The 22,020-nt window shown below is 42.1% G+C and overlaps 5 protein-coding genes across 7 annotated transcripts; 2 read left to right on the top strand and 3 right to left on the bottom strand.

The window, feature by feature from the left end:
- Positions 1 to 267: 267 nt before the first annotated feature.
- Positions 268 to 2,570, top strand: LOC103980210 (mannan endo-1,4-beta-mannosidase 1). The gene is made up of 5 exons (XM_009396528.3): positions 268 to 979; positions 1,082 to 1,276; positions 1,425 to 1,547; positions 1,704 to 1,903; positions 1,982 to 2,570. The coding sequence occupies exons 1-5, from the start codon at positions 662 to 664 to the stop codon at positions 2,424 to 2,426; spliced, it is 1,281 nt and encodes a 426-aa protein (XP_009394803.2). The 5' UTR covers positions 268 to 661; the 3' UTR covers positions 2,427 to 2,570.
- A 355-nt stretch (positions 2,571 to 2,925) lies between these two features.
- Positions 2,926 to 9,505, bottom strand: LOC135636254 (glucose-1-phosphate adenylyltransferase large subunit 1-like). Of its 2 annotated transcripts, XM_065147893.1 has the most exons (17): positions 9,110 to 9,505; positions 8,724 to 8,996; positions 7,984 to 8,106; positions 7,005 to 7,178; positions 6,664 to 6,756; positions 6,462 to 6,545; positions 6,324 to 6,379; positions 5,727 to 5,820; positions 5,488 to 5,600; positions 5,346 to 5,418; positions 5,149 to 5,229; positions 4,578 to 4,664; positions 4,397 to 4,501; positions 3,599 to 3,664; positions 3,376 to 3,482; positions 3,235 to 3,295; positions 2,926 to 3,145 (listed from the first exon to the last, which is right to left on the bottom strand). In XM_065147893.1, exons 2-17 carry the CDS (start codon positions 8,985 to 8,987, stop codon positions 3,044 to 3,046), a joined length of 1,683 nt encoding a protein of 560 aa, XP_065003965.1. In that variant the 5' UTR covers positions 8,988 to 8,996; positions 9,110 to 9,505; the 3' UTR covers positions 2,926 to 3,043. The 2 variants fall into 2 exon arrangements, with proteins under 2 accessions (XP_065003965.1, XP_065003966.1); XM_065147894.1 differs by lacking the exon at positions 3,599 to 3,664.
- Positions 9,506 to 11,256: 1,751 nt separating this feature from the next.
- LOC135636259 (uncharacterized) lies at positions 11,257 to 12,104 on the top strand. Its single transcript, XM_065147900.1, has one exon. It carries the CDS (start codon positions 11,335 to 11,337, stop codon positions 12,043 to 12,045), a length of 711 nt encoding a protein of 236 aa, XP_065003972.1. The 5' UTR covers positions 11,257 to 11,334; the 3' UTR covers positions 12,046 to 12,104.
- Positions 12,105 to 15,538: 3,434 nt separating this feature from the next.
- Positions 15,539 to 16,350, bottom strand: LOC135636260 (large ribosomal subunit protein P2A-like). The gene is made up of 3 exons (XM_065147901.1): positions 16,191 to 16,350; positions 15,859 to 16,088; positions 15,539 to 15,759 (listed from the first exon to the last, which is right to left on the bottom strand). The coding sequence occupies exons 1-3, from the start codon at positions 16,276 to 16,278 to the stop codon at positions 15,733 to 15,735; spliced, it is 345 nt and encodes a 114-aa protein (XP_065003973.1). The 5' UTR covers positions 16,279 to 16,350; the 3' UTR covers positions 15,539 to 15,732.
- Positions 16,351 to 16,852: 502 nt separating this feature from the next.
- LOC135636255 (probable receptor-like protein kinase At2g42960) lies at positions 16,853 to 21,556 on the bottom strand. 2 transcript variants are annotated; one of them, XM_065147895.1, is made up of 8 exons: positions 20,881 to 21,539; positions 19,705 to 20,380; positions 19,479 to 19,583; positions 18,406 to 18,528; positions 18,090 to 18,260; positions 17,821 to 17,950; positions 17,374 to 17,583; positions 16,853 to 17,269 (listed from the first exon to the last, which is right to left on the bottom strand). In XM_065147895.1, the coding sequence occupies exons 2-8, from the start codon at positions 20,370 to 20,372 to the stop codon at positions 17,138 to 17,140; spliced, it is 1,539 nt and encodes a 512-aa protein (XP_065003967.1). In that variant the 5' UTR covers positions 20,373 to 20,380; positions 20,881 to 21,539; the 3' UTR covers positions 16,853 to 17,137. The 2 variants fall into 2 exon arrangements, with proteins under 2 accessions (XP_065003967.1, XP_065003968.1); XM_065147896.1 differs by lacking the exon at positions 18,090 to 18,260 and having other exon boundaries at positions 20,881 to 21,556.
- Between the last annotated feature and the right edge of the window lie 464 nt (positions 21,557 to 22,020).

The following is a 22,020-nucleotide window of genomic DNA, read 5'->3' as shown; positions in this document are numbered from 1 at the left end:
GCAGCTTTGACGATCGAGCAGTGATTGCAAATATGGTTTAAAGCACCAAATATTAGAAGACAACATGAAAAAGTAATGTAAATTACATCAACTCCAACAACAGGAAAGCAGGTGATATCATCCCCTGGTAAACTCAAACAACGAGTCCGTGGAGGACACGATCCAATGAAGTCATGAAGAGGCCGACCGACGAGAGAGTCAAGCTTTCGACAGGACCCATGATTGCATGCCCCCCACAAAAGGTGATTGATTTGCTTTACGGTTCCTTGATCCACCAAAAGCCATCTGTTCTCCCTTCTTCGAGGTTACTTGCATCGTCTCGAGCAATCCTTTTACTGTTCCCAGATCAAGATTCTGGCCGCAATCCTCGGCGTTCGACACTTACAAAGGAAGCAATGTTTCATTGTTTTTACATTGGATTCCAGATAGCAGCGACTTTGTTTCCTGCAATGCAATTATAAGTAATCACAGCACTTAGTTCAGTAGGCCACACCCACACGAAGCTTCTCAGAACCTGAAGCATTTAGTTAGATCCAGGCTTTCTCGGTTTCTTAGGCTAGGAAGAAGGACGAGAGATCATTTATACCCATACTCCGTGCTTCCTCTTTCTCCATTCTTCTGAGTCTCCCACCTCCGACAGTGAAGGAAGAAGAAGAGAGCCATGAAGGGAGTGAGCCTCTTGGCTGGCCTCTTTCTGCTGCTGCTGGCTCCTCGTTATCATGTCGAGGCTGGCGGGGGGTTCATCAAGACCAGGGGGCTGAACTTTGTGCTCGATGGAAACCCGTTCTTTGCCAATGGGTTCAATGCCTACTGGCTCATGACTCTGGCCTCAGATCCGTCTCAGAGAAGCAAGGTCTCCTCTGCCTTTGGAGACGCCTCCAGCCATGGCCTCTTTGTGGCCAGGACATGGGCTTTCAGCGATGGGGGAAACAACGCCTTGCAGTACTCCCCGGGCTCCTACAACGAACAAACCTTCAGGGTCTCCGACATCATCCGCGACCTTTTCTTGATATCTCTCTCTTTTTGGTGACTAGCGATTTAACGTTTACTTTTTTCTTGTTGTTGTGATTGTTCACTTCAGGGGTTGGATTTTGTGATATCCGAGGCCAGAAGATATCGAATTAGGCTCATCTTAAGCTTGGCCAACAACTACGATACTTTTGGAGGCAAGAAGCAGTATGTCCAATGGGCAAGAAATCAGGGTCAGTACATTGCATCAGACGATGGTTTCTTCACAGACTCTGTTGTCAAAGGCTATTACAAGAATCATATCAAGGTAGGAAGAAGAAGAAGAAAAAGAACCAGCAACATGAATATAATAAATAAATGTTTGTAAAATCACATATATTTTTTGACATCCAATACTATTTGTAGTAGTTCTATGTCATTCTTGGTACCTGATCTTGAGCTCGATGATCTTTTAGACTATGCTCACAAGAGTCAACACCATCACCGGAGTTGCTTACAAGGATGACCCGACAATCTTTGCTTGGGAGCTAATGAATGAGCCCAGATGCCAGTCAGATCTGTCAGGAAGTACCATTCAGGTAATCGAAACCATTTAATTCTCAAGCTTCCATTCTCTGATCATCCTCAGTTTAACTCAACTTTGTCTCACTCCTTCAAGAATGAAGAACGACGAGCAAACCACTTGCATTAAGCTGCTCTCTCTCTCTCTCTCTCTTGTTTTGGTTCTCACGTAGGGATGGATCACAGAGATGGCTGCGTACGTGAAGTCCATAGACGGCAACCACCTGCTGGAAGCCGGTTTAGAGGGATTCTATGGCTCCTCATCACCCCACAAGCGATTCAATCCGGGCTTGGAAATCGGAACCGATTTCATTGCCAACAACGAGATTCCAAACATCGATTTCGCCACGATCCATTCCTATCCCGATCAATGGTAACGTCACGAGTTCACTGCAAATTGTCATTTAGCAGCGGCAGCAAGAGAACACTAAACCCTCTGCTTCATGAGCAGGTTGTCCAACGCAGACGAGCAATCCCAGCTTGCTTTCTTGAGCAACTGGCTCGGCGTCCACATCCGAGATGCTCGGAACGTGATCCGGAAGCCGCTGCTGATCACGGAGTTCGGGAAGTCATGGAAGGACCCAGGGTTCAGCATCTACCAGAGGGATACCCTGTTCAAGACCGTCTACTCCAAGATCTATTGGTCCGCCAGAACCGGTGGCTCGGCCGCCGGTGGCTTGTTCTGGCAGCTGCTGAGCCAAGGCATGGACTCCTACGGGGATGGCTACCAGATCGTCATGAGCGAGGGAACCTCCACGGCCCAAATCATTACTCAGCAGTCTCGCCAGCTTCGGTACCTCGGGAAATTGTACGCCAGACTGCGAAACATCGCCAGGCTCAACAAGGCAAAGGCCGTGAGAGAGGAGCAAAGCAGGGGGAATGGCGGAAGAAACTGACCAAGAATGCATGATGAAGCTTGCAGAACTCCTTGAGATGAAGATCTCGTTTCATCCAGGAGACACAGCATCTTATGCTCTCTATATATGTGTGCAATAAATATATGGACGGAGAAGAAGAAGCTGTGTGTTTCTTTTCATTTCTATCCATCTCCATGCACAAGTAATTTTACTGCTTGCATGATGAGACGCTGCAGTATAATACATTACAATCTGTATACAGATGCACTATTTGGCTTCTAAAAATGACAGCAATTTGATATCCTCGTCAAAATTTAATAATGAGGAATAAACTTGCTCATCGTCACAATGTTATGGCAAAAAAAGTGCAATATATAAGATCAACATAATGGAATAAGAACGACAAAATTACCCTCTGCTGAATTCATTTATGGGACGAGCAGTTCTGGTATGAACCAGTTGATGATTTCCATCAAGTTCTCTATGACTTTAGATTGATAAGTTATACACATGGATTAGTCTGCATTAGGGCAGCTGATTATTTAGGAAGACAACCATCAACACTATAAGAAAAAAGTTTAAGAAATTTCTCTTTACAATTCATAGATTCTCCATACTTCCGATCTGATGAAAAACGTCGAGAACTGGCATTTCTTTTATATGACAGTTCCATCTTTGATGGTTGCATTCTTCATAATTATTGTGATTCCAAATCTGATGTAGAATCCTTCACTTGGCCTATCAGCTTCTTGGACGCCCTGTTACACAATGATCATGCTCCGATATTTAGACGATATAAACTTTACTCTGTTCAACAAATAGATTTACTACCAACTGTTGTACATACATCTTTGTTAGCGATAACCACATTCTTTCCTATCCTAGCATTCATGTCGATGATGCAATTCCTGGAAAGAAGAGACATGTTTCAGAACTTTTTGTATCATCTGCATTTTGCAAACATTTTCCATGAGAACTTGGAACTCACCTGATTTTTGTGTTTTGTCCAACCCCGATAGGAACCTTACCTTCTGCCAGAATAGATGCAAGCTCAGCTTCAGTTTCGTAGAGATCAGCACCCAGCATCAATGCATCCTAAGATTCAAAGAGAATGTAATGCCGGTAAGCAAACATGGAGTAAGCTAGATGATATCAGAAATTTATATTTCATGACCAGGTACTAGAATTAATGAGAGTAGCTTCAGCCGAACCTTCCCTAAACTCCGCATTGCTGGAAGCCTCACACACTTGAGAAGCTTCGCTCTGATGACTAAAAACTATAATAACATTCGCAACATTCAATTTCTATATTTGCAAGTGGTTTGTCAATTTCTATCATGAGACCTATGATTAGATGCGATAATCCTTATTTAGATCTGAATTGAGAGGCCAACCCAACCGTACAGATACAATATAGCAGTTGAGCTTTATTAGTATAAAATCAACAGTCATTAATAGCTCGGTATGAAATGAACCCTTTTGAGTGATTGGGCAATCTTGATGACAGTGCACAGATGAATCAATTTTTAAAAATAAGTGCATTAAGAGAATCATAGAGTGGCAAAGAAATGAGATAAAAATTTAAGTAGAAAAATTTGACAACATGAGATGTTGATTCAGGCCCAAAGCTGACGGAAAGCATGACCTCACAAAGCGTAGATAAGACACATCAAGCAATTGTAATAGGCTGTGATCTTGAGTTCCTTCAGAAAATTGCTAATTTTGCTCTGCTTGTCTGTTATTGTCTTGATAGAAACATAATAAGGAATTAAAAGGTTTCAAATGGAGTGTGCTCATTTTAATATGTCCCTTTCTGAATCCAATTATTATACATGACCATTTTATCCAGTCAACAACCAAAGAATTTGGTCAAGTTAGTCTTGTCTTTTGTCTGTGGATACTTAGCATAGAGCTTCCAGGGCAACCAAAGTTCGTTGCTGGTATAGAAAACAAAGTTTCACAAGCTAGAAAATTTTACTGAAAATAATGGTTGGATGCACGGTTCTAACCTTTAGCTCTGCACCATAGTCTATACGTGAGCGCACTCCCACTATGGAATGCTCAATGCTACACTCATGTAAGAAGCATCCATGTGAAATAATCGAATCAAGAATCTGCACGTTCACTTTAAAAATAAGATGCCCAAAGATCACAAATGCTAACAAGAAACTAGCAAATGATAACACATACTCTGCATTTTTCTATTTTAGTTGGTGGTAGAAATCGAGGCGACGTGAAGATGGGTGTCCTCGGATCGTAAAACTGAAACTTTGGAGGCTGGAGAGGCAAAAAATTACAATTTAGCTCTTAATACAGGATCGTTCAAGTCAGGTTTCTTTGTTATTGGGATAGGTGAATTCTTATGGATCCATCCCCCGAAGGAACCGGACATGATAATTTTTAATCATCCGGCTCGAGCAAGAATGAAAGGAATGGCAGAAATAGATCCATATAAAATCTATTTTTCATACATATCCCCACATATCATATATAATGACTCTATGTAAGAAAAGATTTACCAGATTCCATTTTCCGGAGTTGCAACTATTCATTGCAACTAATTCAGTTCTTACAGGTAAATGCTCAATATCGAAATCAGAATAACACCTTGTGATCTAGCTACACAAGTTTATATAGAATGTTGAATGTGTTTTATGTCTTTCTTTCTTGATGAAGCAAATTTAGTGGCCTCATTACCCTCCTAACCGTAAACAAGCCAGAGCAAGCGATTGATCATAATTTTCTTTTAGATAAGATTAACCTGTTCTGTCAGTGCCAAATTTGCATCATAGAATGACTTGATTGTTCCAATATCGTCCCAGTAATCTTCAAAAATATATGCCTAGCATGACAAGAAGAGCACATGATTATAGGCCAAACCTTAACAGACAATAAGAAATCGCTTGATCAAATGAAAACACAAGATGTTATTCTTAATGAGTAAAAGTGTTCTCCCACCTGAGCCTTATATGCTTTAACAGCTGAAGGAAGGATGTCTAGTCCAAAGTCATTTGCTTTTGGGTATGTCCACCTGGGATAATATTACACTCAATAAAGCATCCTCAAAGAAGCTGGAATAGCAATGTCACATATGTTATACCTTAGAAGCTCCAGTAGAGTATTTCGGTTGAAGACATAAACCCCCATCGATGCAATATAGGGATATCTTATAGTATCTTGATGAGACAATCTGAAGAAGGTGTTTTCATCCTTCTGCAGTACACAAAGTGGATCTATATTAGTGAGTTTATTCAATGAAGTTTATGATTGTTCATGGAGACACTTGCTGCAAAAACCTTCATGTCACACAAAAAGAGGACCTCGAGACAAATGACTCACCATAGCTTCCAAATCAGCTCCCTTGGGTTTCTCTGAAAATTGGATGATGTGACCTGCCTTGTCAATCTTCACTATTCCATAGTCAGATGCCCGGCTTATAGGAAGGGAAAAAAGCTAGTTCAGATAAAAAGTGTTTTACCAATAACTAAAGCAAAGGAAACAGATTAAGGTTGATTCATCCTATTCATAAGAATGGACAAGTAGAAGTGAAAAGATATTTGTTCATTGCTCAGCAAAGATGGCACAAAGCAAGGATCAAATACTTATTCAGAAAGAATTAGTTACTGTTTCCAGAGATGAAATTAAGATATACATCACATTTCATCAGTGATTTGTTAACAGAAAATACATAATTTCAGATACATCAAGAACAGAACAGATTCCTGCAATTCCAAAAACTAATATGGCAGGGCAGATCAGCAGCACAAGCAATCACAAGAGTGGAGAAGGACAATGCATCATCAAGCTTTTAGATGATTGTGACATTTAACTTGGTTTACAGCTTCTAATTTTAGACTTCAGGAATTAATGACTACAACCAGATGCAAGTGCTGATACATAATCACATCTAGCCGGGATCAAGTTTACATTGCATACCTGCTGCTGACAGGCACACATGATATGGTAATATCTGCACCAGTATCAATATGTCTCTGCAATTGTCATGCATCGTTTAAGTATATACATTAGATGATAGACAATAAACAACATTGCGTCAGTTATGCTAACACATGCCTGCACAAAATCCATGTAGTCCATACGATATAGCTGGTCACCAGATAAAATCATTATGTAGTCAATGTTCTTATTCCTGTTGTCCTGAATTAAAAACATATATCAAAGTCACAAACCTCAGATGTAAAACACCTTGGAAAAGGAAAATCAATCTTATCCTTGTATTTCTCTTTTCTTGGTTTTCTCAATCCAAATAGCGCACCTCAAATACCCAAGTGAATTGTCTCACGGCATCTGCTGTACCCTGGAACCAGTTCATTCCAGCTTCACCAGGTGACTGAGTGGCTGCTAGAACCTGCTTATGACTTCAAACAACTAGTCATTGAAAAAAGATTCAAAATAACATATGGATGATAAGACCAAAGATTTAATTCAAATTCTAGCTTTTAGTTAGTGAGTCAGCATAATAATTAATCAGCTATCTCAGTGGTGTCCAGATAATTAAATTACTTGAACTCAATGATGTTTTAAAACCCAGCAAACTTAAACACAGTTGACAATGACAAAGAATAATGCATGAATCCAGCTAATTGAAAATATTACCTCGACAAATCCATCCCCAAAGTTGATTCCATTGCCAAAATTAAATGTACGGTAAATATGGCGATTTAGGGAAGCTGAATTATATTGTGTCATGATGAATATCTTGTTTATGCCGCTGTTAATGCAATTGCTCATTGGAATGTCAATAAGCTTATAGCATCCCCCAACAGGAACCTATATAGCACAGAATAAGATCAGCAGTTCAAGGATACTTTGACATCTAGAATTCTCTGCGGACAATGAGCAATGGATCATAGATTTGCTAGATTAAAGAGAACTAATTGAGAATTCAACAACCAAAATATAGAGAACAAAATATGGTAAAAATATATTTGCTGTCAAGGTGCTATGCAGCGGAAATACCTGTGTCAACAGGTGAAAGAATATGACTTCAAAAGAGTAATGGCCTATGACGGAAAAACTAATGCTTCCATTTTGTTGATCTAATAGAATTTGCAGGATAGTGGGAAACCTCAGAAATAAGTTGCATAGAAGATGTGTCTTCAGAAACAATTGACATTTTTATATCACATAAAAGAATATGACTTTTTTCTTATCAGAAAAAATGACAATTCACATAAGCATCATTCTTTCAGGAAATCAAGCATCCCCTGCATCACAAGATCTCAAGACTCTTTCATGTCCGAGGAACTCTTTCGCAACCCTCAAAATATCACGGTTCTTAAACCTGAATGCAAGATGCTAAAAAAAATTTGTTTCTGACATTCTGTAAGATAGCTTCACTAAAGATCATTCAACTTTTACACTAAGAAAAAACAATATCTTTTAAAGTCACCATATAATGTATCATGCATGCTATAACCGGAACGAGGCACAAAATATAACTGGAGAATTCCTAAGAGAGAAATCTTAGTATCTACTGGAAGGAAAAACATAAGAAATAAAAATTATATGAAGAGCAGAACATCTAATAAACTCTTATTTTTCATCCTAGGTGCAGATCGGGCCGATTTCTTACTGCAGGTGTGGCTCTTGTACTTGTGAGAGGAAAAAGTTGAGCTCCGGGTCCTCCACCCAAAATGATCGATGCAACACTCTTGGGGTCTGGCTTATGTTTTCCAAACATTGGAGCCTGGATAACCTGCAACCGCAGCATGGTGATATTGAGTCCATTTTCCTCAAAAGTTATGTTTTTTCTTTTTTTCTTTACAAAGGATAAGTGATGAAGGCAAGATCCGAGCTCAGGACCTTCTGATAAACTGATAAAGTCTTTATCAGATAGGATAGCTGACACCTTCAAAAATACAAAAAAAATTAAAAAAAATTAAAAAAAAAAATTTTACCCGCCAAGCAAACCAACACCTCGAAAGATGTGTTAGTAATAAATCTGTAAACCAGAAACAGAGACAAAAGGTAAATCAAACATGTGTAAGGAAGAAATGAAGAATTTATGATGGCAAGGTATAATATAAAAGCATTTTTAGATGAATTTGTCTAAGAAATGTAGTTAAATGTTACGTGAAGCTTAAACTTCATTGGTTGCAAGACAAATCACAACGACCTGAATCCCAAAAAAAGGATTATAGACATGCATTTTATTTATTGACAGCTGAAATGATTCCATAAAGAAAAGAAGAGATTAGACAGAGGAGTATGGAATATTTTGCTAAACTACATTAGTAGAAGAATAAAGAAGGGTGCAGTTCTTAATCAAGATATATAAACTCACACAATTTCTGCAAGAATGTGATTACTTACGTATGGATCATTTATCAGAGTCTCCTGGTTGACATCCGAAGTGAGATCAGAGAACGCAACGCCCGCCTTGAACCCTCCAACCCAGCGGCCACTTTTGACATTCTTCGCCACCTTTGATTCCCAAGCCCTAATTCTAGAGGCGCCTGCGGACCCATCCCCCCAAATCCCACTCTCCCCACTGCCAAGAACTCCACGTTTGACATGGCCGAAGCATGCATTGGCCTTCAGCCCCACGCTGCTGACATCCATCAGGGGTGCAATCATCGCTTCCTTCTGAAGGAAAACAAAGGTAGCTAAAAACCTTGAGAACCAACTCCAAACACTTGAAAACACTATGGGAACGGAAGAAATTGCCAGGATTCAAGTCATCAGAATAAAAGATGTACGAGTTCAGGAACCCAAGTTGAAGCAGTCCAGATGCTTGGAATGCGAATAGCTCGGTGACAGAGGAAGCTCTCTCCGAGGTTGTTCTCGAAGGGAGAGGGGGGGCGGTCGCTAGTGTGGAGGGAGGCAGGCGAAAGGCGAGAGTGCTGACGGCCGCGCGGTGGTGCTCAACATGTGAGCGAGGAGGAGGTTGTTTTCGTCTCTTCAAGCGGCTGCTACGTGTGTTGTGTATACATTTGTCATCGTAGATCCCGTTTAGATGAATCTGATCAAACTATTTGGACGATCGAGATCAAACAGATGAGACGAACGGTTCCACATCGCAAGAAATCCGCAGCTGTGTGTGGAAAGAGTCTTGTGACACCCCAACACATCGATTCTTCTCCAACAGACTTTGAATTCGCTCAATCGGGATGTTCTTATGTGGGTATATAAAACACCTTTCAATTTTAGAGTGATCAGCATCGTGATGTCTCCGTTAGATGCATCACGCACAGATTTCGTGTCGTGGCATGCATCATCGAAGTTGACGGATCCCGCTGCAGATTGCATGCGAATCTGTGTCCACGTATACGTGCATCGGTGTAGGTTTATACCACCAGCGGTGACAAGGGACTCACATGGCGAATGCTTCCAACCACGTCAATAGTACCTCTCCCCGTATCGTAATCACGTCCATACACCCATCACTTGTTTTCTTGCAATCATAATTTTGCGTAGGCCAGCTGATGGAAATCGGACGTCGCTTTCCGTGTCTTTTTCGAGCTTAACGACATCAACGTTGTGTACACGTCAGCTTTGGTGATTCGACGAGTGCTTATCCCGATGGTTGACGTTAGAAGAAGAAAGAATGTTCCAGTAGATCCTTGAATCTTTTCTGCGGCCAATAGTGGGACGTCCATAGTGGTCATGCTAAAACGTAGTCTGTGTCTTGCGTCAACCTTCCATGACGTGATTAGTCTACTGCAGCAAATGTAAGGTATTATTATTATAAGATGGATTGTAATATTTAACTGAGGTGCCACAAGGAACAGTAAGAGCAGAGTGTATCGATCATATAAGCCACAAGCAACCAAGATGGGCTAAGGCCCGATGGAAACCCTTCTCCGCTAGGCTCCATCAAATTTGCTCGAGAGTCCGATGAAACCCGACTGCCACTTGTATGCTCGTCTCCTGTTCGATGGAATGCCCCGCTTAGCATGGACCCGCCGACCTTCGTCCTAGGCGTCGCACTCGGGGCCTGTGCCTCCGGCAGCGTAGCACGAGTGATCGGGTAGGTGATTGATCACGCCCATGGGGCAAAATTATCATCCCTATCTACAATCATCATTTCTTCGACTCGCTCACGTGACTACAGAGAGAAAGCAGGACGATGTTGAGGAGGAGGAGGAGCAGAGGGGGGGAAGAAGATGGAATTGATAACAACACCTCCGTGACGGGCTTCACAGGTGACAGCGGCCGTGAAAGGTCATAAAGCGCATTGCAACTTTTCTCTTTCCCTGACCGACCTTTGTGCCAAAAGAGGCCGTCTTTGCTTGTCCGGTCGTCCCTCAAGCTCAGCACGCACAGAGCGGTCGCCTCGAGTTCCGAACCCCGCAGGGAAATGTATTATTTACGAGGTTGTACGTCTGCAATGGGCCATCAGAAGTGGCAGTGACCTCGTGACACGTTACCGGGATGTGATAGGGTGGTGGAAGAGCCTGTGGTTTGGCTCGTCTTGTCGCTCCAGATGTTTCCCAAGACCGCACGCGCGCGCGCACAGCGCTTCGCATGCACGTCCAATTCGTCCTCCATTTCGAATGGAATTGCTTTACGTAACCAAAATAATACGAAAAAGAACTCAGCAGTGGATGTGACACAAAGTTCGTAGATGCCTTCTTCTATCCTTAAGAAATGGAGGAAAGGGCATATGTTGGCAGGGACATAACTAATCACTAAGATGGGATTAGGCTGTTAATTGGGCTGTTAATTAAGACCAGACAAATTTATGGGTCGGCCCATTACCAGTTTGCACTAAATCAGATCCAATTTTTTATTCATAGAAAAAGGAAAAGGAAGTCCAAAGACTTGTTTGCTTCGATTAGATAGATTCATGAGTGAGACGGCAGAGCAGGTCGCGAGTCTTTATAAGGGCCGAGTTGCTCGCTCTTCCCTTCTCGCGCACACACACGCACGCACACTCTCTCCTTAACACTCGAGCGACTCGCTTTACCGCCCGATCACCAACATGGACGCGGTGACGGCAGACAAGGAGACGGCGAGGCGGAGCCTCCGCCGCCTCCGCAGGATCTGCACGCTGTTCCGTTGCCTGGAGGGCCTCGCCGCCGCCGCACTCCTGCTCTCCTGGTCCTCCTCCCACCTCTCCGTTGATCTCCTCCGCCGCCTCGCCGCCGTTCTCCTCGGCCCCCGATTCGTCTTCATCCTCGCCAACGCCATCGTCCTCCTCCTCCTCGCCGAGTCCGGCCGACTCTCCCCCTCCCCCGCTTCGGCCGCCTCCGACGGCGGCGGCGCTCTGTACGAGGAGATCCTCGAGATCCGGCGCCGGATTTCCGACTCACTCCCGCCACCGAAGCCGGCCCCGACGCCGGAGGATGCAGTGTTCGAGGACAAGGCCGTGTGCGTGGAGACGCGGGCGCTCCGGAGGAGCCGGTCGGGGAGGACGCTGCGGCGGCAAAGGGCGCGGTCCGAGCTCCTCCGATCTGAGACGGACGTCGGGCGGAAGAAAGCAGAGGAGGAGACGCTGGCCGTGGAAGAAGACGAGGTGGAGGACGCGGAGGAGTTCCGGCGGACGATAGAAGCGTTCATCGCTAAGCAAGCCAAGTTCCACCGGGAGGAGTCGATGACGGCCGTCGTCCCAGACGCGGAAGTAAACCGCACCTTAGTCTGTTCCGCCGGATCACCAGAACCATGTAACTTTGAAATAAACAAATGTCAATAAAAATCGACTTTTTTTAAAAAAAAATTCTATATAATATCATTAAAAAAAACTTTGTTGGATTGTTTGGTTCGAAAAACAATATTTTATTTTTTTGTTGATTCTCTTGTAATTATTCAGTTAGTGACCAACAAAAGAAAAATCGATTTATTCTTTTAAGAAATACTCGCACCTAAATTCAAAGTCATTTCATTAAATACTCTTTAAGATAATAATAGCTTGACTAATTCTATTTATATAATAATATATGCGTACAGATATCAGATATATAGAATTCTCACTTTTGTGTGTGGATTATTTGGCCTACCACAACCACCACCACCACCACCGGCGGACAACATCAGCCCCACATGCCTTCTTTTGCCGTGTCTGCGATACTCCTCGAACAAGTTGTTGGATAAACCGAGTCACTTGTTCCCTTCCACTCCACGCGATGCTTTGCTCCTCTTGCAAGCTCAGAAGCTGTCTCCTTTGTCGTCTGCCTGCAGATTCCACCTCCTCATCCAGATCCTGCGCATCTCTCTCCTCACCATCTCCTCCTCCTCCTCCCATCCAACACAATCATCAGCCCGAGGAAAAAGACGGGGAAAAAACCTGGTCCACTGCAACCCATGCACTCTGAGCCCCACACTCTGGGATTTTTGCTGCAGTTGGCTAATACATGGAGGTACTACTAATCGGAGGGTAATGATTGGTTTTACTTTGATCTGGAAGTGGCGATGGTCCACTGGTTTTGTACTAACACACTCGCGAAGCCATCATGAAGGCCCTCTTTTGCGTACAACTAAGACTCCGGCAAGTATATTCTTGTTTCATCTTAATCGCTCGACAAATACTTTTGGCATGATGAGATCCACTACGGCTTAATTCTTGCGGCTGTAAGGAATTAAGAACAGAGCGCAAGTTGGCCGAGAAAACAACGGGGAATTAGCGTTGTGGAGGATACGAAGAGAAGACAAAGGGCGACTGTAGGGGAGTTTTGTCGTTGGCATGGACTTTATCGCCTTGGGTTTGGGCATCCAAGATGTGCTCTTCATCCTCTCCTATTGTCCTCTTTCCTTTTGGGCATCGAATTTGGTGCGATGCTGTTGCCACGCGTGGGAGATTTCGGTGCTCATGCGAGCGGGATGAAAAAGGGATCGGGGATAGTCTGCGGGCTGCAATGGCGTTGGACTTTCTGAAAGGTTAACGTGGAAAGTGATTCCTCAGTCCTTATCAACAGCTTTCGAGGAAGGCGAAGTTCCATACACACACTTCTGTACTGTTTTCTTTAATTGTCTCTTTGTTTTGTACAAAGCCTTGATGAGATTGTAGCGTGCAATCAATCCTCCAGCCGAATTGTTAACGAGCTCGACCTCATTCATGTCTTCTTCACCTGCTGCCTCGAACCACAGTCGTCTTCTTCCCCAAACTGTACTCTGTTCCCTTCTGGTTTCTTTCCGTTTTGATCTGCTTCTTTGAGCGTGCAATTATAGACATCAGATAAAAGGGCATCTACATCTCCCGATCTTGGATGTCGTCCACCAGCAAGTTTTTTAAAGCTCGATACAAAAACGTGATGCATATATTCTCTTCATACCACAGTTATTTACCTGTGGCAGACATCCACTATCCAATGGCATATCCTCTCATTATCGCCATGGTTTTGGCCGACTGACGACATTTATGGATGCACACCTTTACGGGAATCTAATTCTTTTGGCTGTTGCCGACAACTTTAACACGTTGGAGCTCACTGAGATTGCTTTGCAGATCCAATCGCACTTTTCGGTGGACATATCCATTGTGTCTCCGTGGATGTATAGATTTCACATCATCAGGACGCCACTGTTTGTCCTTCGTTTCCTCGGCTCCGGAACCAAATGGATAAGCCTCCTCTTGTCCTAATCAAAAGTGTTGAGAGCATACCTGCAGTTGTGTCCACAGGTTGCAGACGGCATGCAGCAGCAGGAGGTGACTCTCTTACGAAGCCATCAACAGACGCATAAAGTTATAGAACAGAGTCCAGATTTCCAGTGAATTACCAGCTTAATATTGCCAAGCATATAACATAATGCTTCCTTTTTCTTCCTCAAACATCAGCAACCATATTCATAGACACACACCAATTTTCACATTGAAAAATAAGCTATTTCATCCCTCCCCAAAAACAAATTAAGTGATTTGCTAGCCAACTTAGCCATGCTGGTTCTATCACTAAGCTTACATTGCGTGGGCATATAGGATTCAACTATTCCATTGTTATAACAATATTTTGTCCTATAATAACACACATAAAAGAAATCTTCCGTTCAATAAACTTCATTGCTGTCATATAAAAGTGAGAGTAGTCAAATTAGACTAATGAAACTAAAATAACTAGAAGCCACACCCACAAGAGAGAGAAGGAAATTGAGATGATGAAATGCGATCCCTATGATCATCAAATGCTGCCAGTGTCAAACTAACCTCATTCAAGTGTGATCAACTACATACATACATATATATATATATATATATATATATATATATAACAGCAAACTATTCTAGAAGGATTCACTGCAGACATTCATGTGACATTTAACCCTGATTCTCTGATGCCTATTGATTGACAACTTCCCTGCAGTTTACTTCTTGTACCCAAAAGAAAGCATTGTACTTGGTGAATGCTTTGGTGACCTATGGATCCTGACTGATTTCCACCATCACAGACACTCTCTATTACTTACCCAAAAGAAGTAACTTTTAGCCATGTGATTTCAGGCTTATCGAATCAAACAGGACACAATACTAGGTATTTCGAAGGCGACAGATTATGACACTCCAAGTCAGTGGCTAATCAAGTTCATATGATGAGGTCATCACGCCTTATGTGGATAGACACACTATCTTAATTAGACTCGAGCAATTTTGAAGTCACCCAAGTGGTCAGTTCTTCCATCGGATCAGGTGATTAGTATCGCTAGTTCTCAAAGAGTTTGCTTTTGGTATATCCATCAGAACATGTGAGATCTATGCAGTCTTGATGTGAAGCTAAATGCAAATTACTTCAAATGAACAAGTTTTCACCTTGTCATAGAGGAGGATATCTAATTGGCCATGTCCACCTTATGGGTTTATATTTCCTTCACTTGTTGCCTCTAGCAAGAATTTTGCATAAAGACAGCAGGGACTTCACCACAATATAGCTGACACAATATAGCACATAATACTAGGGTATGTGCACTATAATAATTCTAATCAGAGGCAACATTTATGTGCACACAAAAATATAAAACAAAAACTCACAGGCCAATCAACAAAAAATTGAAAGCTGAAGCAGCATCCAAATGTAAATTCACAGGCCAATCAACAATGATGTAAAACAAAACTCAGCAAATTAAACATTAAAAAAGGAAAAGAAAAAAATGCATAATAACCAATAATGTATGTTCTGATCCAAGACTATGCAAAGAGAAGGTGGACTTCTTCTCTCCTGAAGAAAGCCCACCTCCACAAACCACACATGTAAAAGACAGAAGCAATAAGATAAATATATTGGGGAAAGGCTTCGAAAAAGTTGCACTACGTGAACTCAAGACATATTTCTTCAAGTCTTACACAAAAGTTTAAATAAGACGGAATTCGGAAACAAGACACCACTTTTCCTCGACTAAATCTAAGCAAAGGATTTTTAAGTAAGCTAAGCATAAATAGATACTCGATACCCCCTCAATCGAACAAGCTGAAGCCCATATCCTGCAGCACAACAAAATAATAATAATAATTAATCGCCGTAAAAGTTAAAGATGTCTTTTTTGTTGTTTTAATCTCAATTAGTGGGATTAAGAAGCTCACGTCGTCGGATTCCTCCTTCTCCTCGACCTTCTCCTCCTTCTTCGGCTCCTCGGCCGGGGCAGCGCCCGCAGCAGCACCACCAGCGCCGGCGACCGAGACGGCCGCCACGGCGCCTCCCGACGGGACCGAGGCGAACTTCTCCCTTCCGGCGGCGATGAGCTCCGTGATGTCCTTCCCCTCAACTTCCGACAGGAGAAGATTTATCCTCTTCACGTCTACCTCCGCTCCCACTGCGAAACAACAACAGAGATCCAAGCCAATCGAGTGAACCCCAACAAGTATTGAGACGCTTCAAAGAAGAGAAGGGAACCAGCGACCGAACAAGGCCTCACCTGATTCAAGGATGGACGTGATGTCGCCAGCGGAGGGATGAGAGTTGCCGCCGAGAACTGCGAGGAGATACGCCGCGATCACCTTCATCTCTGCTTGCGAGTCCGCCGCCGCTGCCAAGGCCTCAAGTTGGATGCGAGAATGTGAGATCGGAGGCGGTGGAGGGTGGGGAGGCCTTTGTAAACCCTAGAATGTGTCCGCTGCGACCGCAAGATTGCTTTAGCTTAACGTGTCTCGAGAGTTATCGGGTCGGGTTCCACGATCGAGCGTATCTCCGAGCGGATCATGTAATCGACTTGGATGAGTCAGACCTGACCACATCGCAAAACTGGAGCCCCAGTTGGACTCGAGGGACAGTGTAGAGATCCTTATCAAAACCATTTAAATTAGATTAGCATATACCAAATCAAGCGTCATATAAATAAGCTCGTGATCTTACGGGCTTCGTTTAATGTTCTTCAAAACCAGAAATAAAGCACAAACAAGCATCTTTGGGTATTAGGCAAGCTGTGGCACAGTGATTGGTGATCACACAGTACTGCAGAAGACGTGTGATGGTGTTGATGCAAAAGCAGGAATGCAGTAGTGATCATGCCTTCTTATAAAGGAGTAAACAGCAAGACATCCGAGAAGTTGAGGGGAGGAGAAATATTAGAACAAAACAGACAAATAAACAGTATTAAGATTGATGAAGAAGAAGATATCCAAATTGAAGATAGATCTATACAGGAAATCCAACACGACCAGGTTTTCAGGAACATCAGAATGATGAGTTCACTCTTCTTTTGGTCTCACCTAACTCACGCTGGCAGAAGAAACAGCACTGTACCCAAAGAACCAGAAATTGTATTCCCCAGTCAATCTCAAACTGTTTGCCACAGAGCTATTCAACATCATTAGCAAAGAGAAAATGCTAACAGCTGAATTCATGCAGGCGTAATGACCCTTGTTATGCTTGGAACCTGTCAGATGCCCGGTTATCTCCAAGTCCTGCTTTATTTTCCAGATCAGTCGAACTGTTACTCTCCTTCAGGGCTTCAATCTCCATACTTCCCGCCTGATTCCTTCGGTTTCTCCTATCCTTTTTTAGAAAATAAGAGTGTGCATGTCAGTAATTTGGATTCAAAGCTTACATAGAATCATTTCAAATGGAGTTTGCATTAAAACCAGAAGGAAGGTTATGACCTCACGGTAAGGAAGTTCATCTGCTTCAAGCATTCGAACAACCTGGCCCATCTTGGGCCTCTTATCAGAATCTGGATCAACACATCTCAGTGCAACTAAAAGTGTGCGTTTAAGGGCACGCATAGCCGGCTTGACCTCAAGATTTGGATCCACTACTTCCTCTGACCTTCTATTTCCAACCATCATTTTTAGCCACTCGACAAGATTCACCTGGGAGTAGAAGGCAAGAGATGTTTTACCAATCTCGTTATGAGATCAAGGTGAAGAATGCAAGTACACAAAACCATAGTGAGAACTTTTAGTTGATGATCCATGCAAAGCATCAGATTCTATGCAAATAAAAAGTTCATCATGTCATACATAATGTTAGAAGAGATAATAAATAATGAAGAAAGTAGTCAGAATTATAGTTATATTTAAGTAGTGCGGAGACTTTGTTGGCTATACCTCATTTGTCGGCCTGCCATAATCCACAGGATCCCTACCGGTCACAGTCTCTAGTAACAATACTCCAAAACTATAAACATCGCTCTTTTCATTTAGAAGTCCAGTGTTAGCATATTCTGGAGCCACATACCTGAGATTTGTAAGAAGTGAATGTCATCCATCCTATTTATTTCTTCAATTTTATTGCGAAGTACCAATGTCAATCTGCAAAATTGATGCTACCAGATAGAAGGGGGAGTAAAAGAAGCATACACTGATAGCCTACATACCCAAATGTTCCCATTACTCTAGTTGCAATGTGGCTTTTGTCTGAACCCAAAAGCTTAGCCAATCCAAAATCAGATATCTTTCCGTTATATCCATCATCGATCAAGATATTACTTGATTTAATGTCTCTGTGCACAACTTTTGGTTCAATTGCTTCATGCAAATAAGCAAGTCTGAAAGCCATCCCGGTAACCAAATTGGTCAACCATCAATATACTATTAACAAATTAACTAAGATGTGACCTTTTACACAAACTAAAATGAAAAAAAAAAGAAAGCATATTTTGGGCTATAATTTACTCTGAAAACAAGACTTACGCCTTTGCAGTGCCAAGGATGACCTTCATGCGGTTCTCCCAACTAAGGATGCCATGTTGACGCATAGCTCCATGTAGCCACTGCTCTAGATTTCCATTGTTGACATACTCATATACAAGCATCCTACAATGTATTGGGTGATTACATAATCGGCTCAAAAAAAGTAATTAAAACCATGTAATCCATTTTGGTTGTGTGTACGCAAAAAGGTTGCTCTTTCAACAAACAATTTAGTAAGTACCAAGTACTAAAACAATGGCATAAATTTTGCAGCAAAACTATCTGGCCAGGTATCGTAAATGATAAATCTACTTGTGATCTTGCTGGATGTGTTTGCTTTATCAAACAGTGGATTTATGAAATAATTTACAATATTATTATCATATAGACACCACTTTCTTGCGCTAAAAACACACTTTTTATTAAGTCATGATTTTTCTCAGATCCATGTACTATACTAAGAAAAAAAATCATTTCCTTCATTAAATAACCCTCATGGCAGATTTTTAGAGATGAAGAAGATATCTCCGAAAGACCAACAAGTTTCCTTTTAAATGCAGTTAGATGTATGACACTGACATACGATGACAGATTTTGGGTATACTTAATGGTACTTGGTGCCTTTTTCCCATGCTCTCCATTATGAACTTAAGTGGTACTCTAAGATCCATAAAAATGGATCTTAGCATCAAAAATGTCTTGTCACACTCTCCATTATGAACTAGTTTGTTTTGACTTAATAGTTACAGCTAATAAACTTACAAGATCACGAATGTTTTTGACTTGTTACAGCATATTCATGTGCTTAATAATTTTGACAGAAGTTCAGTTTTTATTGCTGAAACTTGATCCCTGTAGTATATATTTCCATATATACCATTTTGTTCAATAAGATCACAAGGTTGTGGCGATAAAGAAAGCTTTACCATAACTTCTCGGAGTTAGGGGCATAAGCTAATAATCCCCTAAATTTAGGCAATGATATAAAGTTCTAGTCAAATGAAACACCAATCAAGTAATAGAGCAAATACAAAGAATGTATACCAAATAGACTGTTCATAACAAGTTTTCACCTATGAATTCCTTCTACACAATATCCCAAAAGCCTCACTAGATTTTTGTGTCGAACGTGACCAATGGCTTCCACTTCCACTCTAAATTCTTTCTCTGCCTGTCCCCTACATGACTCAGAAGGAACTTTGGTCAGAAACCATTGAAATAGCATAAACCAAGTGGATCAAAAGATGATGAATCAAATTGCTTGTGACCGTAAATGGTACATGCTAGTAATGAACTTACAGATTGTTTAGAAGCTTCTTTACTGCAACCTCAGATCCATTTATCAAACGCCCGCGATAAACAATTCCATATCCACCCTCCCCAATGACATTCTCCTTAGAGAAACGATTTGTAGCGAGCTCAAGGTCCCTTAGAGTAAACCAGTGACCCCAACCCAATTGTGAGGATTCTGGCAGTCCAATCAAAGGAGATGCAGCCACAAATGCATATGCAGGATATGTTTTCCTAGTGGGTCCGGTACTACCTTCATCACCAGAATATGAACTCCCAGCCCTGTCATTGTGATAGGCAGAGCTGCAGTGGCTCAGGTTATCAGCATCGCTGGACTTGCTCATGGTCAAGTGGGCAAGTGTCCTTACTGATTCCGTGTCACTAAATTTGTCATGCGAGTGGAAGAAAGGCCCTGTAAGTTCCTGAAGAGTTTGAGCATCACACGGGTTACCGACTCTGTCCACGGTAATCTCTTTCGACACAGTCGGGATTTGTGAGATTGTCATGTTGTCAAAACCCCTGCTTGTCTTTCTCTTGAATGTGATCCATGTCGATAAAATAGTGAGAATAAACACAATTAATACACCAAAGCAGATGCCAATCACCACCCAAAGTCTCAGACCAAAAACTGGTGTCTTCTGTAATAATTCAGCATTTAATGAACTACCGGATGACATTTTCTTTCCTGTAATTCAAAGAATGCTTCGTTAGTGAGTGTTTAACTTGCATAACAGTAAAGTCATAATCCTTATACCCCTTGATCTGGCAGCAGTTGGATTACATGGCAAGACATAAATCCCCTATCATAAACAACATTTTCTACAGTGAAACTTCATATAAATCTAAGAACAATGCATTCCAGGCATATATATGAAAGAAAGGGGAAAAAAAAGACAGATCTTTGAGTGGCACAAAACACAAAGGTCCACATTGGTATCCGAACTTAAAAGAAGGCATCAATTGACACTAAGTCGCTGCATACTCAAGAAAATCATCTGACATGCATGAGATTTATTATCAGAAACCCAGAGATGCGAGAGATTTCACTGACAGAACATTGGAAAGAAAGTAAAAGAAAAGGAAATATTTAGCCATCCAGCATCACCGAATATTACCATGAACACTAATGAAGCAATCTGTAGCAGTATATGGAAGACAACAGTCGATAAGAAGAAAAAGGATTACCGCTTTTGGTGGTCTGATCTTGCTGATCTTCCACACAACAAGCGAAGGGCGTCTTTAAGAGACGGAACCCCAAGGCGTGAAGCTTCAACACCAAAGGCCAATAACCCCCAAAATCACCGAACCAAAACTAAAGAGAAAAAATGCAGCTAGAGTGGCATCCAAGCAGAGAAAAGCCACTGGACTGCAATGAGGAAAGAAGCATCAAAGAAATGATAAAGAATCAAGGAATGGCTAGTGCCGAACCACGAGGGGAAAAAAGCTCCTTTTTCAGAGACTGGGAGAAGGGAAGGGGTCAGTTCGGTAAAATGGTGCGAGATGGCTTCTGCTTTGGGGAGGATGGGGAGGGCTAAGATCACATTCTGTGGAGGAACGAGTTGGAGGAGACTGTGAGGGATCGATGAGGAGAGCCAAAGGTACGGGGTAGGTATGGGGAGATGAACAGAACAGGAAACGAAGAAAAAGCATCGGAGAAGTGCAGAGTTGGCATTTAAAGTTGAGACAAAGAAAACATTTTTGAAACATGAGATTAATTAATGGGAGAGAAAAAGAGACAAATGAGAATGGAGAGAGAGAGAGAGAGAGAGAGAGAGAGAGATGAGGTCAACTCAGCAGACAAAAACTCCAAATCCAGCTTGCAAATCCAGGATTTGCAATCTTTCTGTTAACGGACCATTTTATCCTCCAACTCCTCTGCCCAAATTGTGCCAGTGTTGGATTCTTGTCAAGATGTCTGTTTTATCCCCTTCTCTCTCTCTAAATCCAATCCATGAGGTGGTGGCAACATAAGAGCTACAAATATCATTACATCAGTAAAGCTTCTCCTCTTCTTCGTCTCCCTTACGGCATCACACAGAACTACTACTACCATCTTCCTCCATCTTATACTTCAAAGATGGTGTATGCCATGCGACCATAACACTGGGTTTACATGGTCTATAAATCTACGAGCTGTGGCGAATGGGAGGAAGGCAATGTGATCACATGCTGCCCACGTCCATGCAAAATTGAGCTGGAAGTCTCGGAACAGCTCCGTCTAGCTAATGGGACAACCTGCTGCTCGTACAAACTTAATGGGGTGAGGAACCACAGCCAAAGCAGTATTCGTAGGTTGACTAGAGTTATATTATTATTATTATTATT

The sequence above is a fragment of the Musa acuminata genome, chromosome BXJ3-4 (genome assembly GCF_036884655.1).
Source record: "Musa acuminata AAA Group cultivar baxijiao chromosome BXJ3-4, Cavendish_Baxijiao_AAA, whole genome shotgun sequence".
NCBI lineage: Eukaryota > Viridiplantae > Streptophyta > Magnoliopsida > Zingiberales > Musaceae > Musa > Musa acuminata.
This window is presented reverse-complemented; position numbering and strand designations above follow the sequence as displayed.

Excerpts from the sequence above, each read along its gene's own strand:
- LOC103980210 (XM_009396528.3), top strand. The coding sequence starts at position 662 with ATGAAGGGAGTGAGCCTCTTGGCTGGCCTCTTTCTGCTGCTGCTGGCT. Across the intron at positions 980-1,081 it reads ACAACGAACAAACCTTCAGG|GGGTTGGATTTTGTGATATC; the intron begins GTCTCCGACATC and ends TGTTCACTTCAG. Across the intron at positions 1,548-1,703 it reads TGTCAGGAAGTACCATTCAG|GGATGGATCACAGAGATGGC; the intron begins GTAATCGAAACC and ends GTTCTCACGTAG.
- LOC135636254 (XM_065147893.1), bottom strand. The coding sequence starts at position 8,987 with ATGATTGCACCCCTGATGGATGTCAGCAGCGTGGGGCTGAAGGCCAAT. Across the intron at positions 5,821-6,323 it reads TGTGTGCCTGTCAGCAGCAG|CCGGGCATCTGACTATGGAA; the intron begins GTATGCAATGTA and ends CCTTCCTATAAG. Across the intron at positions 3,483-3,598 it reads CAATGCGGAGTTTAGGGAAG|GATGCATTGATGCTGGGTGC; the intron begins GTTCGGCTGAAG and ends TTTGAATCTTAG.
- LOC135636259 (XM_065147900.1), top strand. The coding sequence starts at position 11,335 with ATGGACGCGGTGACGGCAGACAAGGAGACGGCGAGGCGGAGCCTCCGC.
- LOC135636260 (XM_065147901.1), bottom strand. The coding sequence starts at position 16,278 with ATGAAGGTGATCGCGGCGTATCTCCTCGCAGTTCTCGGCGGCAACTCT. Across the intron at positions 16,089-16,190 it reads CACGTCCATCCTTGAATCAG|TGGGAGCGGAGGTAGACGTG; the intron begins GTGAGGCCTTGT and ends GTTGTTTCGCAG. Across the intron at positions 15,760-15,858 it reads AGAAGGAGGAATCCGACGAC|GATATGGGCTTCAGCTTGTT; the intron begins GTGAGCTTCTTA and ends GTTGTGCTGCAG.
- LOC135636255 (XM_065147895.1), bottom strand. The coding sequence starts at position 20,372 with ATGTCATCCGGTAGTTCATTAAATGCTGAATTATTACAGAAGACACCA. Across the intron at positions 17,951-18,089 it reads AGAGTAATGGGAACATTTGG|GTATGTGGCTCCAGAATATG; the intron begins GTATGTAGGCTA and ends TACAAATCTCAG. Across the intron at positions 17,584-17,820 it reads ATGGCAGGCCGACAAATGAG|GTGAATCTTGTCGAGTGGCT; the intron begins GTATAGCCAACA and ends TTCTACTCCCAG.